The sequence below is a fragment of the Lonchura striata genome, chromosome 20 (assembly GCF_046129695.1).
Source record: "Lonchura striata isolate bLonStr1 chromosome 20, bLonStr1.mat, whole genome shotgun sequence".
In the NCBI taxonomy this organism is placed as follows: Eukaryota; Metazoa; Chordata; class Aves; order Passeriformes; family Estrildidae; genus Lonchura; species Lonchura striata.
The window spans coordinates 8,769,728-8,790,892 of record NC_134622.1 but is presented as its reverse complement, the minus strand read 5'-3'; the positions used below and the strand labels follow the sequence as shown (position 1 = coordinate 8,790,892).

Sequence of the window (21,165 nt, the reverse complement as noted above, 5' to 3'; positions counted from 1 at the left end):
GTTGTACATCACAGATTTGTGAGCAAAAGAAGAACCAGACTCCTTGTTTAGAGGCTGAAATTATTTCCAGGCACATGAACTTACCTTCCTTGAAACTGGGCGAGCTGCAAAGTCAGCATGAGAATCCTGCCCTCACCTCCTGGCTTTCGATCCAATTGTTAGACTGAGTGTTTTATTTTGTAATCCAAATTGGTTCTCTCAGACCCTCAGATGTGACATCCTGGAGAAGCACACATGAAAGGGAAACACATGCAGAACAACAGGGTTTTCTTGGAATTGTGGGTGCTAATTAGAAACTCGTTGGGCCAATATGAATTAAAAATCACATGGTACAGCCTTGTACTCGCCTACTTCACATTTTTATAGTAAAAGAATGTTTTTCATACAGAGTGTCGTGCCAGTACTTAAGGAGAACAGCCCAGCCCTCACTACAGGAAGCATTTCAAAGTTAGGTGACATCTGAAAGCCTCCCTGAACTCCCCTGCAAGACACTGTGCTGACTTGTAAAGTTTTTTCTTAATGGCTTTTTTAATCGACCCTTTTATACAGAATTGATGTTTATAAGTGGCTTTTCTCTTGTTTAATACTTCAAAACTCCAGGATACCCAAAAGCTCTCAGAGCCTTTTGCTGGAAGCAGCAGCTTTGGAGCAGCTCCATGGCTCCCCAGACCCCAATAATGTCATTACATGCAACTCTAGAGCTTCCACAAGCACATAACCAGATGAACAATAAAAAGTGAGCAAAAAATCCCATTAGGAATTAATTAACTGATGTTCAATTACATCCATTCCTGCTCTGCCAGAGTCACTAACAAAATCAGCACGCCTGCAAAATGTGGAAAGGTTAAAAGAACAGATTAAGCATCCAGAAAACCACCACAGCATTTCTCTCGACACAATAGCTTCTAATCATCTCTTTTGGTTTTATAAGGTTTAATGCATAACACACTCTAATCTTATGTTTCTGCTGTGTTTACTAATGCAGCATTTGAGCATCTACATTTTAAAAATAAATTCCTCCTGGTTAAATACATGTTATATTTGAAAGGGATTAGTTCTTCACTTGGAGGATATGCTGAAATTCGTACCAGAAACTCTCTTTAAAAGTAAAACTGTACCAGATGAACGACTCAAACACATTAAGGAGAGGATTTTCAGCTGCCTTTAAAGAACTTTTTCAATGTCTTACTAAACTGACAAATCCACAACATTTGGTGTTGGTTTGGTTTTTAATATAGACAGTTTTATATAGGAAACACCCTCCTAGAATATGTAAATAAAAATAGAAGAGAAAGGAGGGGAGCTGGGATTGGCAGGAAATATTATGTATTTATTTCTAAGTAACTACCACAATAAACACTGAAAAGCTTTGAATGAGAAATAAAGAGACTTCCCTGCAGGATGGTTTTCAGATCATTTATTACCAATAAAGTAAAAGACAAATTGAAAATCAGAAGGAAGGGGTGGGAAACATCACAGACACCAGAACACTTGCACAGAGCTAATCAGAGCTTTGCAAATGTTGGAACATAAATAATTTAAAAGGTATCTCTACCAATTAAAACATTCTTAAGAGGTATACATTAAGTTTGCTTGCTTTATAAAAATCAGGTGCTTTATCCTAAAACCGGAGCGTGAGGGGTATTTTGTGGGTTATTTTGCTTCTAACTAGGAACAGCTAATGGCTACAATTTCAAACAACCTCCTCTTAGATCTGTTCCAAGTGGATTCCTTGGGAGAGCATTTGTGGGAGCAGTCCAGGGTCCGAGTTCTCCCAGGATCCGTGAGCAGCCGCCGCTGCTGCGGGAGCGAGGGATGGAGCGACCCGGCCCCGCAGAGCAGAGTGTGCAACCCCACGGGCTGTGGGGTGAGCTGGGCCTTCTGTTACACCACAAGGACATCCTGGGGCACAGCTGGGGACAATTGCATCACCTGGTTGAGACACATGTCCCCAGTCTTGCAGCCTGACACCAAAGCGTTCCAACTCCGGAGCGCTGCCCGCCCGCCCGTGTCCTCTCTCATCCTGGGATTGCTTTAGGAGCTGCCTTTCTGAGGCAAGTACCAAAGGTGAAGGATGTTCTTTTCTGAGCTAATAAATAAGTAAAAAAAAACCCAACAACAACAACAATAAAAAAACCCCCAAACCCTACAAACTCAAGGTTTCCTTCCTGCTGCACTCTTCATCTCCCAACTCCTTTCAGTTCCCTGGGATTCACTTCCACACCATCCATCACACTTGCACAAACACACGTTAAGCACAGCTCAGGAACAGCCTCCCGAGGCTGCCACTGACAAAACTCACCCCTGGGGCTGTGCTCTGCCAAGTCCTCTTTAAAAGCTGCTCCAGGACTGGTGTTTGCACACCCACACCTCGGGGGAGTTTTGGAATACGTGGAAAAGCCGTGTCCAGCTAAGTCAGGTCTGTCAGGTGTTTTTGAGACACTACACCACACAAAAACCAGCTCAACCCACGCTCCCCAAAGCAGATGCTCTCCACACTATGCTCTGTCAACAGGAAAAAAAAAAAAAATCTGGGAAAAGAAGGAAACCTCTCTGTCTTATTTTCATCAAGGCACACGATAAACGAACGCACGTAACATCCAGACAGACTTTCATAGTATCTGAAGCTATTCCCTTTGGTCCCCAAACTCATCATGCACTCAGGAGAGGTTTTCCAGCAGCCTGCAGACAGGCAGAGGCTGTCCCATCCCAGTGACATCCCTGATCCCCGGGACACGGATTTGTGCCATGACAAGCTCGGCGGGGAAGCAGAGCTGCAGCTCTGGATTTTGTTATGCATTACAAACCCGCCTGTCCCTTGCTACTTTTACCTCCTCCCAACCCCACCACAACAGTGTCTCACACCCAATTCAACACCTCCTTTGCCATTTTGGGTCTCTCTGACCAGCATTTTATCTGAATCTTGCTTTGGTTTACAGCTCCTTTAGTGCACACGGCCTGTGTGGGCAAAAACAAGGCACTTGTGGTTTTCTACCTCCACATCACCAAGATCCAACAACACAGGGATAATTTCTAGTCTGGTATTCTCTTTTACAAGCCCTGCTGCAGGCACAGAAACACTTGTGTGACACCCAGAACACAGGTTCTTCATCACCCTAAGAACTGGAATCACAGCATCCTGTCTCTGCTGCCTGGAGCTGCAGAAGCAGCTCAACTCCCGCTCTGCTCAGAACCCCTCTTCTTCCCAATTTACACCTTCACACGAAATGTGAATGCCATGCGTTAACATTTTTGTACGTGTTAGATGCAGAATTCTGGGGTTTTGTCTGTTAGCCTTTTCCAGCAATTTCCAGGGGACGGTTCTTCTGGAGAAAACAGGATCTAAACTGAGATGGCCAAACCAGCTGGTGAATCTCTGCAGGAGGGCAAACCACCCTTACTTTTAGCACATCGCCACCAGCACCAAATGGATCTCCACCTGCCGGGCACCACCCCACACTCTTCCTTACCTGCCAACTTTCCCTCTGGGAAATCACTTCCCGTTATTTTCACCTGATTACCGCGGGGAAGGGGAGGGAACTCGCGGCTTTTGGAGGCCAAGTCCCTTGCTAAGTCACGTTCCCGCAGAAAACCGCGCTCGGGGCCGCCGTGACGCTTGGAAGCGGGAGCTGGGAGCTGAGAGAGAGGGTCTGTGGAGTTTGAGCACGTGGAGTCCGTGAGGGGCGGACCAGAGCGAGGGGGGCGAGGGTCAGCAGCCGTCCGGGCCGGCGCCGAGGCACTCGGAGGTGTCCAGCTCCACGCTGGAGAGGAACCGGCGGGCGGCCTTGCGGCAGTTGTAGTCCAGCGTGGTGGTGTAGACAGTCTTGGCGTGCTTCGGGTAGATGATGGTGGTGCTGGCGAAGCGGCGGGGCCGGTGGCGCGGCTCCAGGCGCACCTCGGCCTTGTAGCTGCGCCACGAGCAGTCGGGCACGCAGACCACGGTCTGGCTGCACCGGGCCACGCTCAGCCCCACGGGCAGGTAGACGCCGTCGATGAAGCGCTTCTCCGAGTCGTACCTCACCGAGGACGTGTACCTGCAGCGGGAAAGGCCGGGCTCGGGCTCAATAGGCAGGCACAGGCACGGGCTGGAAGGGATCTTTAGGGTCGAGGTGTCCAACCCAGCCCTACACCTCAACCAGACCACAGCACCCAGTGCCACCTCCAGGCTTGTTTTAAACACATCCAGGGATGGTGACTCCACCACCTCCCCAGGCAGACCATTCCACTGTTTTATCACCCTTCCTGTAAAAAACTTTTCCCTACATCCTATATCCTATATTCCTAACCTATATATATATATATCCTAACTTCTTCCTATATCCTATCACCCTTCCTCTAAAAAACTTTTTCCTATATCCTATATTCCTAACCTATATATATATCCTAACTTCTTCCTATATCCTATTACCCTTCCTGTAAAAAACCTTTCCCTATATCCTATATTCCTAACCTATATCCTACATCCTAACTTCTTCCTATATCCTATCACCCTTCCTGCAAAAAACTTTTTCCTATATCCTATATTCCTAACCTATATATATATCCTAACTTCTTCCTATATCCTATTACCCTTCCTGTAAAAAACCTTTTCCTATATCCTATATCCTAACTTCTTCCTATATCCTATCACCCTTCCTGCAAAAATCTTTTTCCTATATTTCCCTTGGCGCAGCTTGAGACGATATCCTCTCGTTCTGTCGGCTGCTGCTTGTAGAAGGAGACAAACCCCTGACTCCAGCCACCTTTCAGGGAGTTGTAGAGAGTGACAAGGTCACCCCTGAGTCTCCTTCTCTCCAGGCTGAGCACCCCCAGCTCCCTCAGTGGTTCCTCACAAGGATTTGTGTTCCAGGCCCCCCACCAGCCTCGGTGCCTCCTCTGGACACGCTCGAGCATCTCAACGTCCTTCCCAAAGTGAGGGGCCCAAGCAGTGATTACAGGGAGGAAGAAGTAATTCTAATATAACTACAGAGGTTTGACTGCAGCAGTGCAATTGTAGCTGGTAGCTAGGAGAGCATTTCTGTTGGAGACAAGCTCCAGTCACAGAAACACAGCCTATAAACATTGCTGACCTCATCCATAGAAATAACTCTGTGTAGTCTCAGGCCAGCGATTCTTTACTTTTACAATTAAAGAACAAGGTTTCATATTTGCACAAATGTGTTCTGGCATCAAACATGGGACATCTGAGGTGGATGAAGCAGGGCTGAGGATGGGCTGCCATAGGGGATCTGTGAGCTCTGCTCGTGGGTGTGTGGGGAAGAGGAGCTGCTGGGTGCTGGGGTGGCTCCTCACCCCACCTCACCTCACCCAGAAACATCTGTGGGTGTTTTACACATTTACAAGATGAGAAAAGAGCCTTATGTTAGCAGCATTCCCAGGATTATCACAACTTAGCCCAGCTGCCAGCACTACCAAAACTTCTTCTCAGCCCTGATCTCTGAACGTACAAACCTCCTGCAAACTCCCAAAGCCAGAGGCCTTGATCCACCTTTAGGCTTGGCACACAAACATCCCAACTCCCCTGAGCTGGGTTATCTCCTCAGCTCTTCTCTGCCAGGAATCCCACGGGAGTGCTCTGCTATCACCCCTGGCACGGGGCACTCTCCGAAGACAAACTCCTGAAGATTCAGCTGGCAGGAAAACACTCCAGCTTGCACACCCAAATCCTCTGTGCCTGGGTCACAAAACAAAGTTTTCACCTCCCTCACACAGTGACAACTCTGTGTTGGCTTTTCCACTAACTAAGGAGTTACTGCCTCCAATTCCAGCCACAGCACAGGCTCCTTCCCCACACCAGGACATAATTCTCCCTACCCTCCCCTGCATTAGGCTTCCATTTGATTTTATCAGCCTCCCTCTAATTGCACAGTCATCAACTGGGAGCCTTCTTTTCTCATTACTGCAAATCATGGTGTTCAAAGGGATAATTCACAGGCTGTGAAGCGAAGCAGTGCATTAAAAAAAGAGAATTATGCACTCCTCTGAATGTTACCACTTCCTTTAGTTCACACAACCAGCCATAGCTGTTAAGATAGAAAGTGCTTATTAAAAAAAACAGGAGGTTGAAAGAGTAAAATTTCTTTCCCTTAATGAAACAGTCCTAGAAAGATCTTTGAAGCTCTTCCCTCACGATTACCTCGTGGTTAATCAGCTGAAGGGCAACATTTTGGAGTAGGGCAAGGAAGGAAAAGCAGGAGAGTAAAATATAAGAAAGTCTTCCTGGAAAAAATAACCAACAAAACAACCATATGGGTGGGATTAAAAGAGGCTGAACACTCCTTTAGCCTGTACAAATGTCCAGGTCCAGGAATGTACAGCTGCAGTGAACAATGGCTCTGCAAATAAATTAACTTGACTCACAGGCACTGATAAGGCCTAACTGCTCCTTTACAGGCTAACTCCTCTAACTCCTTCCAAACGAGATGACTGTAACACAATATTTACCTTATTTCCTTTGCTGGTAAAGGGTCAAACTCAACTCCTTCGCCAAAGGATAAAGGACACAATCTTGGAGGGCAGCTGGAGAGAATGGGGCTGGGGGAGAACACAGAGCTCTGCAAAAGAAATGCAAAATGTTTTATGCTACCATGCTGTTGTACCTTTTATGTCACAATGCAGCACGTTCTCAGGAAAACAGATTCATCTATCACTTGGCATGGAGCTGTTGAGGTTCACACTGACGTGCAGGAGGATCTGCTAGACCAAGATGTGCTACAGGTGCATCCTTGAGGCCTGACTCCACACTGGTGCAAAGCATCCTAGAGGTGGCCAGGAGCATTTTTTGAAGACAAGGTCCTCACTTCAGGAGCTTAATTCAGAGGAGCCACTCTGGGAAATAAATGAGAGAGGAATGCAAGCCCCCTGTGCAGTGCAGTCTGTTTGCTGTATGAACTCAAGCTCAAGTTATAACCAACATTTCAGGGGTGTCTGAGAGCCCTCTCCTTGCTGAATTCACCCCATACACCCACGGACAGACCACGGAGGAAATTATCACAGCCCACCTCGCCGTGAGCCACCTCCCTGCTCCACAGCTACGCCCCGGCTCCTGTTTGAAGGCATTAAATCCAACCTAATTCACACACCGAGTGCTGGGAAGGATTAACTCATTTCGGGTGATTCACTGCCTGTCCCTGTGCTCCTCTCCTGACACCCAGCACCACGAGCTGACACCGAATCCCACAGCCCAAGGAAACCAAAGCAGCCCCGAAGGGACGGAACCCAACCCGTGTGCGGTTTTGAAGCCACCTCTGCACGTGTATTTACTATCGAGGGGCTGTGAGCATCTTTCCCTCCTATGGCCTTTTCCAATTTCACAGCAGCACCCCTATAGAAAAAAAGATTTTTCCTCCAGATCTGCAGTTTCCAAAGTATTTGTACCAGCAGCTCAACATCCAAAAACTATTTGGTGAAAAACCAAATTAACTGCAACCAGAGTTTATGCACGACAAAGTTACTGCTCCGGAATAACGGGAGCTCACTTTCCACGGGGATCTCCAAAGCCGCGCAGCGATGCCGCCCCGGCCGCGACCCGGGTCGGGAGGGAGAGGCGCTCCCCGCGCCGGCAGAGCTTTGTGCAAGCCCCGGCTTCGCGGCGGGACCCTTCCCTGCCGGGGCAGAGCCGCTCCGGCCGGAGGTGTCGCTTGCAGCGGCTGTTCCAGCGCGCCGCCAGGCCGGGCGGACGCGGCTCCCCTCCCTCCCCTCCCGCGGGATGCGCGGGGTCCCGGGCGGAGCAGCGCGGGCCGGGCCGGGCCGGGCCGGGCCGGTACTCACCGCGGCGGAGGGCGCGGGCGGCTCGGGCTCCGCGAGCCCGTTGGCGGCGGCGCGGTCGGGGCTGCCCGAGGGGAGCAGCCAGGGCGGCGGGGCCGGGCCGGGGCTGGGGGGCAGCCCGGAGTCGGGGCTGTCGAGCCCGGAGTCGCCCCGCTTCCTCATGTCCGGGAGGTCGGGCACCTCCCGCAGGCTGAGCCGCCCCACCATGGCCGAGCCGCCGCTGCCCGCCCCGGCCCGGCCGCTGCCCGCGCTGCGCTCCCGGCGCCGGCTGCGCCCGGGCGGCGGCGGGCGGGGCGGGACCGGGGCGGGGCCACGGCCGGGGGGCGTGTCCCGCCCGTGTCCCACCCGTGTCCCACCGGCGTTCCCGTGTCCCACCCGCGTCCCACCCCTGTCCCCGCACCCCACCGGTGTTCCCGTGTCCCTGTATCCCATCCGTGTCTCTGTGTCCCACCCGTGTCCCGGCCGTGTCCCACCTGTGTCCCACTGGCGTTCCTGTGTCCCACCCGCGTCCCACCCGTGTCTCTGTGTCCCACCCGTGTCCCGGCCGTGTCCCACCCGTGTCCCACCGGCGTTCCCGTGTCCCACCCGTGTCCCACCCGTGTCCCACCCGTGTCCCGGCCGTGTCCCACCCGTGTCCCACCCGTGTCCCACCCGTGTCTCTGTGTCCCACCCGTGTCCCGGCCGTGTCCCACCGGTGTTCCCGTGTCCCACCCGCGTCCCACCCGTGTCCCGGCCATGTCCCACCCGTGTCCCTGCGTCCCACCCGCGTCCCTGTATCCCACCCGTGTCCCGGCCGTGTCCCAGCCGTGTCCCCGCACCCCACCGGTGTTCCCGTGTCCCACCCGTGTCCCACCTGTGTCCCCGCGCCCCACCGGTGTTCCCGTGTCCCACCCATGTCCCCACGTCCTACCCGTGCCCCCCCTGTGTCCCTGCATCCCACCAGTGTCCCTGTGTGCCACCCGTGTTCCCGTGTCCCACCCATGTCCCCACGTCCCACCAGTGTCCCTGTGTCTTGTGTCCCCACATCCCACCCTCGTCCCTGTGTCCCACCAGTGTCCCTGTATCCCACCCGTGTCCCTGCATCCCACCCCTTTCCCTGTATCCCACCTGTGTCCCACCCGTATCCCTATGTCCCACCAGTGTCCCACCCGTGTCCCCGTGTCCCCCCCGTATTCCCGTGTCTCACCTGCCTCCCCGTGTCCCACCCGTGTCCCTGTATCCCACGGCTGTCCCCGTCCTCCCGCTGTCCCTGCCCTCCCGGTGACCCTGGAATTGGCACTGGAAGGTGGCAGAGTCCCCAGGCCGGACCCAGCGCTCCGGCGTGGCTGACAAGGTGGGGATGGCTCCCGGCTTGGACTCGATGATCTCGGAGGTCTTTTCCACCCTAAATGACTCTGGGATTCTGTGGGACCATGCCCGATGAGCTGCGCTCCCACACACCCCGAGTTCACCATCCCGATGTGCCGCCAGCACGGATTTTGGGCAGCACTGATTTTTGCCAGATGCAGGAGGGCTGCCCCCACCTCCGGTGGTGCTTTCCCCAATAGCAGGGGTCTGCCAAGGGGGTGAAGCCCCCCAGGTCCTCCCTCCAGGCTGCTTCCTCCCTCCCCACTCCCGAGCATTCGGGCTCAGGCAGCAGCACTGCCGCCCCTAATTGCGTTTTCCAGGCAAAGCTGCCGAAGCCGAAACGAGAGAACAGAAGGAAACGCTCTTACTAGCACTACAGGAGAGAGAGGGAACCTTTTTTGGAAAATCCTAATGAAATAATTGCGCCATGTCATCAGATTCGGTGGGGGAATACTCTTGTGGAGGGAAAGCAACTCTGCAGCCGGCCAAAGTCAACACTCCCCTGCACAGAAAGCAGCAGTCTGGGCTGATGGGCCCAGCACTAGTGAACCCAAACCTCTGAAAAAAAATTCCTTCCCTGCCCCAAAATTAAAAGCAGAGCAGAACTTTCAGCCGTAGGCGTCTGTGGTTTGCAGCTATGTGGTGCTGGGAACTCCGGAGACTTCCTCAAGGAATTTACATTCCTTTGAAGAAATACTATGAGGCTGTTTGTCTTTGCTGAAAAATGCAGATGGAAAGAAAAAGAACATTAAGAATTTTGACTGAAATCTTTGGGGTCTGAGCAAATGTGCTGGACAGGTGTTTTCTTCCTTTTAATTTAAATTGATTTCCCTCCTCCCCCCCAAAAGAAAAGAGATGCTGGTCTCTGCAAGCAATGGGAAAACTGATCACTCCTCGCTCCAAAATCACCCATAAAAGCCCTTTATGAAATCAGATGCCTTGGAAGGCACTGGAGCAGTTTCCAGATGAACACAATCATCATTTCAGAGCTGCTGTGCAGCTCCTGGGCGAAAACCCACGCTGCCAACAACCCACTAAGTGCAGATTAGGAGGGGGGAGCTGTGGCACATCCCATCAGTCACCTCTGAGAGCTGTGGGTGCTCCCACAGCCACTCCCATGGGGATCAGGGTCCAAGAGAGGAATCTCAGTGCCTGGGATAAGCAGAGTCCTGGAAATCTTTCTGCTCCTTATTTACCAGCAAAAAAACCCTCCCATTCTGGCGTGGCTTGACACCAAGTAATAATTTTTTGTGCCCTTCCATGTTCTCATTTCTGTGCTTTGCAGCCCACCCAAGGGTGTCCTGCAGCATCGAGATTCAGACCTGCCAATCTGCCTGCTAGGATGAAGTGTTTAAGCAGAATTTTAACTGCTCAATAATTCAAATCCTGTTGAGTCACTGCGTACAGGGGCTCTGCTTTTCAGGACGTGTACTCTGCCCTCTCGGAAAGTCTGACTCTTTTCAAGTCTCAAACTGTACCAACCTGTGCCATCATCCCTGATGGCATTGGAAATCCACATTATTTACTCTTGAACTGCCCACACACAGGCAGGACAAGTCTCTTATCAAGATCCTCCTTCCATAAAGGACTTTCCACCAGGCTGGGCGTGCTCAGCTTAATCAGCAACCGAAGCACAGGCGATGCCACCAGGCGCTGGGAGAGGCAAACCAAAAGGATCCCGTGGCATCTGGAAAGGTTATGGAAAGTTATTTCCAAAGGATGGGAAATGCCAGGCTGTGTCACAGAGGCTCGCTGGGATCGAGGGCAAGGACGAGCGCTGACAGCTGCTGAGGTTTCATCAGCTTTTACAGCCCTGCTGCCACCGCCCTCGTGGAGCCAAGCAGAGGCTCGTGGAGGTTTGGACATCGTCACTTGGATGCTCAGAGTCCTGGCTGTAAATGTGGGGGAAGAAAGGAACACCCAGCGCCCGGCCAGGCTGCTCCTGCCCAAGGGCGGAGGGGGCAGGACCGCCAGGAGAAAAGCAAATGAGTCATTCATTCTCCCAGCGAAAGGAGCTGCTCCAGCGTCATGCAGAGCGTGGAGAAAGGCACTACCCCTTAATTAATTTCAAAGGAAAAATTAGGATCTCTCAGAAATTGCTCCCGCAGTGGCAGACAGCGGCAACGATGTGATTATTTAGGGGCACGAGGTCGAGCCACCCACGCGGCGTGGGGAGCTGCCGTGAACGTGGATGCTGCCAGAGAAGGTGGAAAAGGCAGAGAGGAGCTGCAGGAGCAGATGGACAGCAGGGTGTGCTGGGTCCAGCACATTTTGGGTGAGGTCCATCCTGGCCACTGGGATTTGCAGCTGTACAGAAAACACCCAGCAATGAGCATCAGTAACCATTTAATTCACGTTAGTGTCACACCCCACGTACAGCCAGAATTACACCCCGGCCCAAAACCATAAAAAGTGGCATTTTGTACAGAAAACACATAATCATCCTTTATTCCCCAAAGCTGTAAACTCCAAAGAGCTAATCCACAAATAGAGACCTGCCAAATCTAATAAACACCCAAGAGCCAGGGGCACAAAACTCTTACACCAGAAGTTGGAAACTATGGATTTGCTCTCTGAAAGTGGAACTCCAAACACTCAGCCCTGTAGCATTCTTCAAAGGCTGAAACTAAAAATTAATTTCTCCTTTTATTTCCTCTTATCTACAGAATGAAATGCAGAGAATGAAATGGGGGAAGCCTTTGGGTAAGACACACAATGATAACTTCAACATCGTCTTCAGCTATTCATAATTTAGTGAGAGACTTAGCCTTAGACAAAGCAAAGAAAAATTCATCTAAAATAAATTATTCATCCCCTCATGGGAATAATGAATCTCTGCAAACCCATGTTGTCTCCTCTCCAGCTCTGCAGTGTGGTAACTCGTGAGCAATCCTGCACATACACCTTGAGATAATCTGTCCTCAGGGAATGGCTGCTCAGAATCCCAATGTGCTTTCAACCATTCCTTCTTCTGTCACCTAACAGGGAATCAGGAGAGGAAGTAAATGAGGCAACAGCAGATTTGGAAAACTGGAGATAAGAAATTGCTGTCCCTCCCCACAGGTGTTGTTATTGCTGCTCTTCACTCCCCGTTCCCAGTGAAGCTCTGGATGGAGCTCATGTTTCTGATCTCCCCTCCCTGATGTGATCTTTACAATCCCTGTGAGTACAGCCCCTAAATAAATACAGTCCTAAGGCCCAAACTTGCCCTGGTGGGGAGCATGACCCTCCCAGGAAGGCATCTGACAGCATGGTTGTTCCTCACCTGCCACACTGGTACAGGACGCAAGTGAAGCTGGAGTTAAATAACACAGGCACCACTGGTTGATCTGCCCTACACCCACTCAGGGTTGGGCATGTGCCTTCAAAGTCTCCCAGAGAGGGTACAGAGGAGTTTGGGAAGAAATCCAGCAGTGCTAATGACAAGGTGAGGCCTCAGTGCATGGAAACTCCTCGGGGAAGCCTCCACTGATCCCAACCCTGCTCCAGCTGGCTCTGTGCCTGGGAGCCAGGAGCTGGGCCATGGCAAGAGGGGTCTGGGTTATCCAAAAATATTTCACTGCTGGTCCTCCTCTCCTCTGCCCTGCTGCAAGCTGAGGCTCAGAGGAACAAGAGGAGGAGGAGGGCCTTGAAGCCTGAGGCTGCTGAAAGCCTCCTGTGCCACCATGTGGCCCTGGCTCCCTGATCGAGCCAACATTTCCAGCACCTCTCCTTGCAGGGCAGCAGAGGTGCCAAGGTGGCACATCCCTGCTTGGGACACTCCAGCTGGAGTGAGAATGAGGGGCTGGAGCAGTCTGACACTCGCTCCATGAAGGGCTCTTTGTGGAGAGAGGGAGAGATGCTGGCCAGGAAGGATGGGAACTCCCACTGGGGACAGTGGGCGAGCCCAGCACACGCCAGGGAAGTACCAAGCAGCTGGAGAAGGCTCCACACAGGTCCTGCTTGGCCTTTAAGCTCTAACAGCAACAGAGGCTGCCAGCTGGCTGGCAGGAGCTTTGCCAGAGTGCAGAAGACATTAATTCAGCCCTTTCCTCTTGCTGTGAAAAGGATTTGCCTTGCTGTTTCATGGTGCTTTATGCATGCCTGTCCTGGGAGCAGGGGAGAAATAGTCTGCCTTGGGGTTCCTTCCTGGGCATCTCATCAATCCTGTGGAGCTGCAGATGCCTGGATCCCAGTGGTTAAAGGGTTGGGGTTTATATGGTGGTGATGGGGGTGGTTCCCCCTACCCCACAATAAATAAGGAATCAGAGGAACAGCTCTGCAGCAGGGTGTGAGCAGTAACACAGAACTGAGGCAAAACCCTCAGTGCTGTGGCTGGAGCTCAGCCAGGGTAAAAGCTGCAACAACAAGTGTATCACAGCCAGATAGTCTCTGGAAATCCACCTGAATTGTTTCTGTAGCTGCTGGCTTCCAGGTACCTGTTTTCTCCATCACACAGACCTGGCAATGTCCTGGGTTTCACTCCTGCTAAGCTAAGGGCAAACACCTTGGTCGGATTCTTCCTTGGTCTGAAAGCGCCGCAGCGCGCGGTGGCCGGGAGGTCACAGGGACTGGCAGGGACAGCACAGGGCTGCTTCAGCAGCACGCTGGAAATCACAACCTGTCGAGCTCTGCTCCCCTCACTGCCACAGAGCCACGGAGCTCCCCCGTGCCCCCTCAGAGTCTCTTCTTGATGAGCTTCTCCAGCTTGCGGATGCGGGAGGATTCCTGCTCGGGCGTGGGAGCGCTCAGCAAGAGCGAGCCGGAGCCGTCCCCGCCGGGGGGAGGAGCGGGGAGGCGCAGGCGGAAAAGGTCCAACATGCTGCTCTGCTCACTCCTCTTCAGGCCCTGAGGAGCAAAGGACAGCACTCACTGACCTGGGAGCAGCTGCAGCAGAGCCCATCTCAAACCTTGACCTCCTGCTCGCCCACCACAAAAACCTCTGGATGGCCCCGAGCTCAGCCCAGGAGCAGAGCAGGTATCAAAGTGTGAAATGAGCTCCAAACTTTTTCTTCAGCAGCAACTCTGCTTTCAGAGCAAAGATACACTTGTCTTGCAGTGCTTCTCCCACCCCGAGCCCCACAGTGAAATAAAGCCCCCAGCAATCCCAAAGCAGCATGAGAGGATGAGCAGAAGGCCGGGACAGTTCTAACCTTCATGTCGAGGATCTTCTGGAATGTGTCAGTGCTGCAGTCAGCGAGAAGCTTGATGTAATTGTCCACAAACACGACTGGGGGCTCGTGTGGAGCCATCACCACCTGCCAAGACAAGGAAAAAGAGATCAGACAAATAATAGGAGTTCAAGGCAGTGCTCAGTCAACTCTGGCACAGGAGTGACAGCAGGACTGGCTCCTAAAATAAAATGCTTAAGGAAAAAAGAAAGAGGCTGGTTATGAGACAGGTGAAGGTAAGTGAAAAGAAGCAGAGGAAGGAGCAAGGAGGAATTTGGATCTCTTTCAGCACAGCAGTGCTCTGCATCATGTTTCAAAGAGCAGCAGGCCTTTGTCTGTGGCCTGTGGGCTGGCAGCCACTGGGGTATTGTTAAAGCTCAAGATTTTATCATGTTGCAGGGGGAAGACAAGCTGGGGAGTCGCTCAGGGGACAGCGCTGGCAGTGCTGGTGACACTCACAAAGTCCCCAGGGATCAGGCAGCCTGGACACAGCCCAGTTTGGCTGGGTGTCCCTCCTGCTCCCTCCTGCCTGGGGGCAGGACACACAGTGTGTCACAGGGGAATGTGACAACACTGTGGTCACTCCCTCAGTCCCCAGGACAGCGAGGGCCAGCTCTGCAGTTCTCCTGACAGGGAGGTGAGCAGTGCCACATGCTGCCACTCTGTCCTTGGGGTGCAGCTCCTCTTGGACACTCCTCTGGAGAGACTGGGATGAAGGATGGGAACCCCCCACCAACATCTGCCCAGGAGCAATTGTAAAAAAACAGGGAAAAAATCAAAATAGCCTCAAAGCTGGTAAGATGATCCCTCCCTGATGTGCTTTTCTTTCATAAGCAGCAAGCTTCACAGAGAACACATCTTTTGATAACGCTGGGCAGCCAAACCATCTTTCTGGGGAAGTGTGTGTGTCTCTGTGTGTGTAAATGGGCAGAAACAGCACCAGACCAGACCCCTCCCTGTCTCCAAAAACATTTCCATATGTTTGCACTGACCCAGCTCACCCCACACTGTATTCTGTCACCAAGACATTTCTTTCTTTCTCTGCACTTCAGACCACTGAAACATCATAGCCATGTATACACTTATAAATCCTTAATTTACAGCCCTTGTAAAAATCTTCTGCCAAGATGAAAAGCTGTAGTTTCAGACAGTGTGGCCAGAGAAGGGGAAAGCTCTGCAGGATGTGCATGGCCCAGTGCCCTCCTCCCTGCTCCCATCTGTTCTTCATGGGGCTCAGCTCAATGGATTTGTTTGTGCTGCCCATGGGCCCAAAGTTTGTCTTTCTGAACTACCTGGCCCAGAGCGAGCCTGGGGACACACACTGGAGCTCCCAGTGCTGTCAGGCCGTGTTTGATTTGCAGTTCTGCTGACACAGAGCCCTCACAGGGCCAGCACGGGCTGTGTGACACAGCAGTGCCACTGCTGCTGCACAGCCTGGGGACCTGCAGCACTCCATCTGCTGCTTTGTTTTCCAATGTGGTGCTAAGGGTAGACAAATTAACTCCATTACTCTTCTGATTCACACACAAGCTCCAAGGAAAGACCTGCTCTGTACACAACAGGCACCAATCTTCGCTGCTCCCGTTAGCACAAATCAGGACGTTTTTATTCAGGTCATTTGTAAGAAAATTTAGACTACAATTCACTAACATCTCAGTCACCTCACTCCAAAAGCATGGAGCTGGAGAGCTAATGTCTGAATCCAGAGCACAGGCTCAGCTGTGACATTCCCCTGGGCATGGCAGCAGAGCCACAGCGAGCAGCAGGTGAGGAGGGACAGCTCAGGCTCTCACCCCCTGGCCTTGGCTGTGCTTTACAGGAGGCTCTGGCTGGCAGCTCCTGTCCTGCCTGACCCCAGGTCCCACTAATTCCCTCACAGGAATGCCTTCCCAGCACTGCTGGCCAGCAGGGGACAATCCCATCACCCAGGAGGGCACAACTGTACAGCTCCCACGGCTTGTCCTGGATCAAACCTGACTCCTCACTGCAGCACCAACTGGGAAGGGCAGATTGCTTTGCTTGTTGCTTTTTACGAAGACAACACACTGCTGCTTTTGGGTCATTTTCCAGGCACCAGGTCTGGAAAATGAAAAAGGGCTCTGGTGAATACAGTAACCCAGACATGTTTGCACTGGCTGTTACACTAGACAGTAAACAGGTGACTCAAGCACGGCTTGGCTCCCCTGCGTGAAGGAGTCTGCACAAAGGCCTGGAGTAACCTGAACCCTGGGGTTTGCCCCTCAGCAGACACACATGGATGCAAACTCTGACTTCCACAAGCTCCTGAGGGAACCTGGTGCCCTCAGATCTTTGGTTGCCTTGAAAAGTGATGGTGAAAAACTCACAAGTGGTATTAGAAGAGAGTGGGGGCAAACCCAAGGGGAGTGAGCAGCTGGCAGAGCCCCCAGCCAGGCTCACAAACGCTCGTGTGCAATTGCAGATTGCTGCATTCAAAGGAAGGGCCCCCTGGAATTCGCTCGCTGCGATTCCCAGGCCAGCAGTCTGGCTGGCAGGTTATCAAAAGTCTTGAGTTACCTTCAGGATCATTTCAGCCCGAGTCATGCCTTTCACCACTATCTTTGTGTAGCTGGCAGGAGCCTTCCTCACCACTTGGGACCCAATGGAGGGCAGATCCAGGAGAACCATCTTCAGAGAGTGAGTGTCCAGCAGCAGCTGCAAGAGTTAACCACACTCTGTTACTCAGGCTCCTTTTATCCCAAGATCCATCAGCTGTTGTAACCCAACATCCTTAAAAGTTTAACAATTCCCACACTGGAAGAAGTCCTGGTAATTGGACTGCTGGAACAGGAGGGACTGAGCCATGTAATGACACTTCCAGGAGACATGATCACCCATGGCTACATATCAGCATCATGGCTGATTTTAACAGAGCACTGCTCTGCTGACTGGAAATGACTTATGGCAGCCCAACATCTGGCACATCAGGCACACATTCCCAGTCCTTCCTCCCAACAGCATGAAGTGAAATAATCTTGATTACCTGGAGCTGCACCATGATTTAGATACCGGGGTCGAATGAACTAACACCACGCTTCCTCCTGCACCCAGCCACACACAGAGCCAGGTTTTCTGCATTTACTCAACCCCTTGATTGGGGTTTCCTTCCTTACAAACTGTCACATAATACAGCTACACTGAGACCTGCTCACAGCCTGGATGGATGTTGTTTGTTACTGCTCCAGTAAATAAATAAGCAGCAGCCATGAAATTGAGCCCAGACAGACAGCACTGTCTCGTGGCAAAATGCTGTGGGTTAGGGCTCCTTAGAGCAAAATTATCCCAAATGCCACACTCCTCTGATTGCACAAAGTATGTCTGAAGAGACAAGAGCAGTGAAGAACAGAAATCTGAAATCAAACTGGAGGAAGAGCAGCCCCATTTATTTAGACAGCAGTGAGTGTGAAAGCCTGCTGGGCTGTCAGCACACCCAGAGCATTTCCTCAAAAAGGGAACTTGCTCTGGAGGGACACAAAACATTCTGGGCACTGCAGAACCCCCAGCAGTGACCACAACAATGTGAACATTGGCCTCAGCACGTGTGGGAATTCAAAGGAACACAAAGTGTGGAGGAGGAGGAGATGCAGGTCAGGCTGGCTGGAGTCTGCACCCCGTTTTCTGCGTGGCGTGTCCTTGCTGCTGCCTTCATGGCTTGCATGAGAAGAACTGATGCCATCAATCTCCTCCTGGGAAGCCAGGAAACCACAGCAGAGATGAGCAGCTCTGTGCACCCCAGGCTGCTGGAGCCCACAGCTCAGGCTGTCATAGCTGGATTCCTGTGTCTACCAGGGATCCCAGAGAGGGAGAGATTCCACGCTTGGGGAATTCACATCTTTTCCCAAATAAATTCTCACGTGGCTAACAGGAGTTCTGCACACTCTACAGCCTGTCCCACAGGCACAACCCTCACCCCATTTTCCATTCCACATCCCTGGAATTGCTAACTCACTGCCAAAGCTTGCCGGGATGCAGAGTTGTTAAGTCAGAGAGGAAAACACAGAAAGCAAAACCCCACAGGTCTTGTTCCCTGCACTGAACACTGAACACCCCCATAAATATCACCCCAGTATTCATATTCCAACCATAATTATCAGCAAACAGCAGGAAAAGCTGTGTGTAGAAGCAGAAAGGCCATGAAAATGTATTCCCCAGCAACATTTGCACCAGGGAGGAGAAAGTGGCATGGAAAAGATGCTGGTGGGGATTCAAAAGATTTTAAGGGAACTGGGGTTCTACTTGCTGCAGAGAGAGAGATCAGCTACTGAGACCTCTGTACCCCTAGCCCCAGGGAGGTATGTCCCACCTGTAATGAGATGTATTCACTGGGAATCAAGCTAATAAAAACCTTTCCAGCCTGCTTTAAAGAAGCAAATTGGGCCTGTTATTCCCATACAGCAATATTGAAAGCTTTTAACATTAGACACAAGTCCACTGCTAGTTAATCACTTGAGAAGCTTATTTTAAAAAGACTCCCTTTAACCACTCTCAGGTTATTGCTCATCACACAAGACAAACAGGCACTGAACTTGACTCATTTGCTTTCCATTAAGGATGAGGAAGGTTTTGATGTAAAGCTCCTGTTTCGTTTTGCAGACACTGCTCAGAACCACCTTTGATGCCTAAAACCCAAGCAGCTTTGAAGGCACCCATTTGAAGTTCACAGCAGTCCCATTAGGGATGATTTTGCCTTTTTTTTTTTTTTTTTTTTTTTTTTTATGAGCTAATAAACTCTATGTGCAGGGGAGAGATTAAATCCTGCCTCTTCCAAATCCCATCCTCACAGAGCAGCAGGGTCCACCCCACACTTGAGCCCAAAAGCCAGCAAATATGACACCCAATGCACCTATTTCTTCTTACCTGTTCTGCACCCACCATGCTGATAGGTTTGCACTTGAAGAGGTGGTTAATGAACTTGGGAATGAAGGAGCTGCAGGAGAGGTACAAAATGATGCAATTACATAAGAATATTTGCAGTCTCAGACAGTCTTCTGTGGTGACAAAGCATGCAGAACCAAACCAGGATGGCTTCCACAGACACTCCCAGTGCCAGCTTCCCAAACTGATTCCAGACATGGTAAATATACTAAATAAAAAAATCCCAACCCCTAGGCACAGTTCTTTTCCTTGAATCCCTCCTGATCTCAAAGTTTACTGAGAAGCTTCACACACACACTCCAGAGGTAAATAAATTGCTATAAACTAAATATGAAGTATTGCAGTAAAAGGTCAGCAAACATACAATTTTATTTATCATGAAAACAGCAACACACCAGGATTAGTCTCACTGCTCATGAGTGGATGTATCTTGACTGTATCCAGAACCTACATTTTCCTGCACACAAGTAATTCCATAACATGCATATTACACACTGAACTTGAGGTCCAGCCAAGGCTGGAGGTCTCCTGGACACTCACACACAGAGGAACCCTTCCAGCAAGCTCCTGGCCAACACAATCAAGACAAGAAAAAAAGTTTTGTGAAAAGGAAAACATCATTACCATACTTTACTGTCATGGACTTCAGACTCAGAAAAAATGACTGCCCAACCAGAGAGAGCTTGGCAGAGAAGATGGAAGGCAAATATTCACCACCTCAGAGCATCAGCTTTGGTTTTATCTTTTTGCCTCTTGATTTGAGGCTTTGAAGCAGTTTCATTGCAAAAGCATTGGTTTTGCACCTGCAGGACAAGCTCCTGCCCCTGCTCCACCAAGGAGCAGCACCAGGAAAGCTCAGGAGTGACAAACTCTGTCAGGACCACGCCACTTGAACAAGTCTTCCTCTTGCTGCCCTGTTTTTAATGCCCTCTGCTTCTTTCACATGTCCTCCTTTGGCTGAGTGCCTGCAGGGCTCACATTTCCAGGGCTTGTCCGTGACCTGGTGGCAGCTCCTGGGTTTTGATGGCTGTGTCCTAAGAGAGCATCAGTCAGTCTGCTTGCTGTGCTCTGGACTGAGGCTGCTCACGAGGATGATCTAAATTCAGTGTGGTTTCCTCCTTGCATCTGTTAAGCTTTTTGTTTCCTCCCCACAAAGCAAGGAGCATGGACAGCAGCTTGTTTGTCCTGCCACCTGTTTCCCAAGCCAGGACATTCATTTCTCATGGAAAAGTGACAAAAGTGCAGCTCAGGCACGGAGTGTGCCAAGCTGCTGAGCAAACCCAAAGGATTGGCTCAAGGAGAGCCCTCACAAGCAAAGGTTCCTTCCCTTCCCTCAGACACAGTCACTACCTCTCTCAGTGAATCATTTTATCCTGGAGAGGTGTCAAGGAGAACAATTTCAAGCTACTGTTGAGAACCAGCTACTGGGCTGCCTCAAGCAGCTTTGATTTGGCCACCAGAGAAACAACCTTGGCAACAAAACAGAAAGAGGAGGAGGAAAAGAAGCCCTGTCTCCTCTTGCACAAAAGCATTACAGTGGAGATTTAACCTATCTGTTTTAAAAGTCCATTTTTCAGGTCTATAACTAATTCCCAGAGAGCAATTAGAGAGTGATGAGCACAGCTGGAGCTTAGGTGATCCTAGAAAATGATAAATTGGCAGTAGTTCTGGATGCAGCAGCTCACTGCTGGCAGAACAGTACAAGAAATTAATTGTGCCTTTGATAGTGTAGGGAGATCCAACAGTCCCTCCCTCTGCAAGGTCAGGCTAAAGCTCATGTTGTGTATGAGAAACAGGGCAAGCCTTTCCATCTGCAGGGTGGCAGACTGGCAGCCCAAGGACCCCCTCCTCTGTTGGTTTTAATCTTATTTTCTATATAACCATACAGTCTCCCATAAGACAGCATTCTGTCTTGCATGAAACAATTCCCAGGCCCCTTTGGATGGCCACCCACCATCAGTGCAGAGGGGTAAAGTGACCTTCCATCCCCACATGCCTCTTATTTCAC

The 21,165-nt window shown here is 51.1% G+C and overlaps 2 protein-coding genes across 3 annotated transcripts in view; both read right to left on the bottom strand.

The window, feature by feature from the left end:
• Positions 1 to 2,122: 2,122 nt before the first annotated feature.
• Positions 2,123 to 7,974, bottom strand: RFLNB (refilin B). The gene is made up of 3 exons (XM_031506432.2): positions 7,771 to 7,974; positions 6,445 to 6,554; positions 2,123 to 4,034 (listed from the first exon to the last, which is right to left on the bottom strand). The coding sequence occupies exons 1-3, from the start codon at positions 7,972 to 7,974 to the stop codon at positions 3,710 to 3,712; spliced, it is 639 nt and encodes a 212-aa protein (XP_031362292.1). The 3' UTR covers positions 2,123 to 3,709.
• Positions 7,975 to 11,443: 3,469 nt separating this feature from the next.
• The window catches only part of VPS53 (VPS53 subunit of GARP complex), a 63,358-nt gene continuing 53,636 nt past the window's right edge, over positions 11,444 to 21,165 (bottom strand). For both annotated transcript variants that reach the window (XM_021524901.2, XM_021524902.2), the window contains exons 19-22: positions 19,140 to 19,209; positions 16,800 to 16,937; positions 14,247 to 14,351; positions 11,444 to 13,941 (exon numbers count right to left, since the gene is read on the bottom strand). In XM_021524901.2, the coding sequence (XP_021380576.2) occupies positions 13,771 to 13,941; positions 14,247 to 14,351; positions 16,800 to 16,937; positions 19,140 to 19,209 (484 nt within the window). In that variant the 3' untranslated portion in view covers positions 11,444 to 13,770. The remainder of the gene's footprint in view (positions 13,942 to 14,246; positions 14,352 to 16,799; positions 16,938 to 19,139; positions 19,210 to 21,165) is intronic.

What these genes read in the sequence shown, in the direction of transcription:
- RFLNB (XM_031506432.2), bottom strand. Translation starts at nt 7,974, where the DNA reads ATGGTGGGGCGGCTCAGCCTGCGGGAGGTGCCCGACCTCCCGGACATG. An exon ending in CGCCCGCGCCCTCCGCCGCG is followed by an intron (nt 6,555 to 7,770) that starts GTGAGTACCGGC and finishes TTTCTTTTGCAG; the next exon opens with AGCTCTGTGTTCTCCCCCAG. An exon ending in TTACCAGCAAAGGAAATAAG is followed by an intron (nt 4,035 to 6,444) that starts GTAAATATTGTG and finishes TTCCCGCTGCAG; the next exon opens with GTACACGTCCTCGGTGAGGT.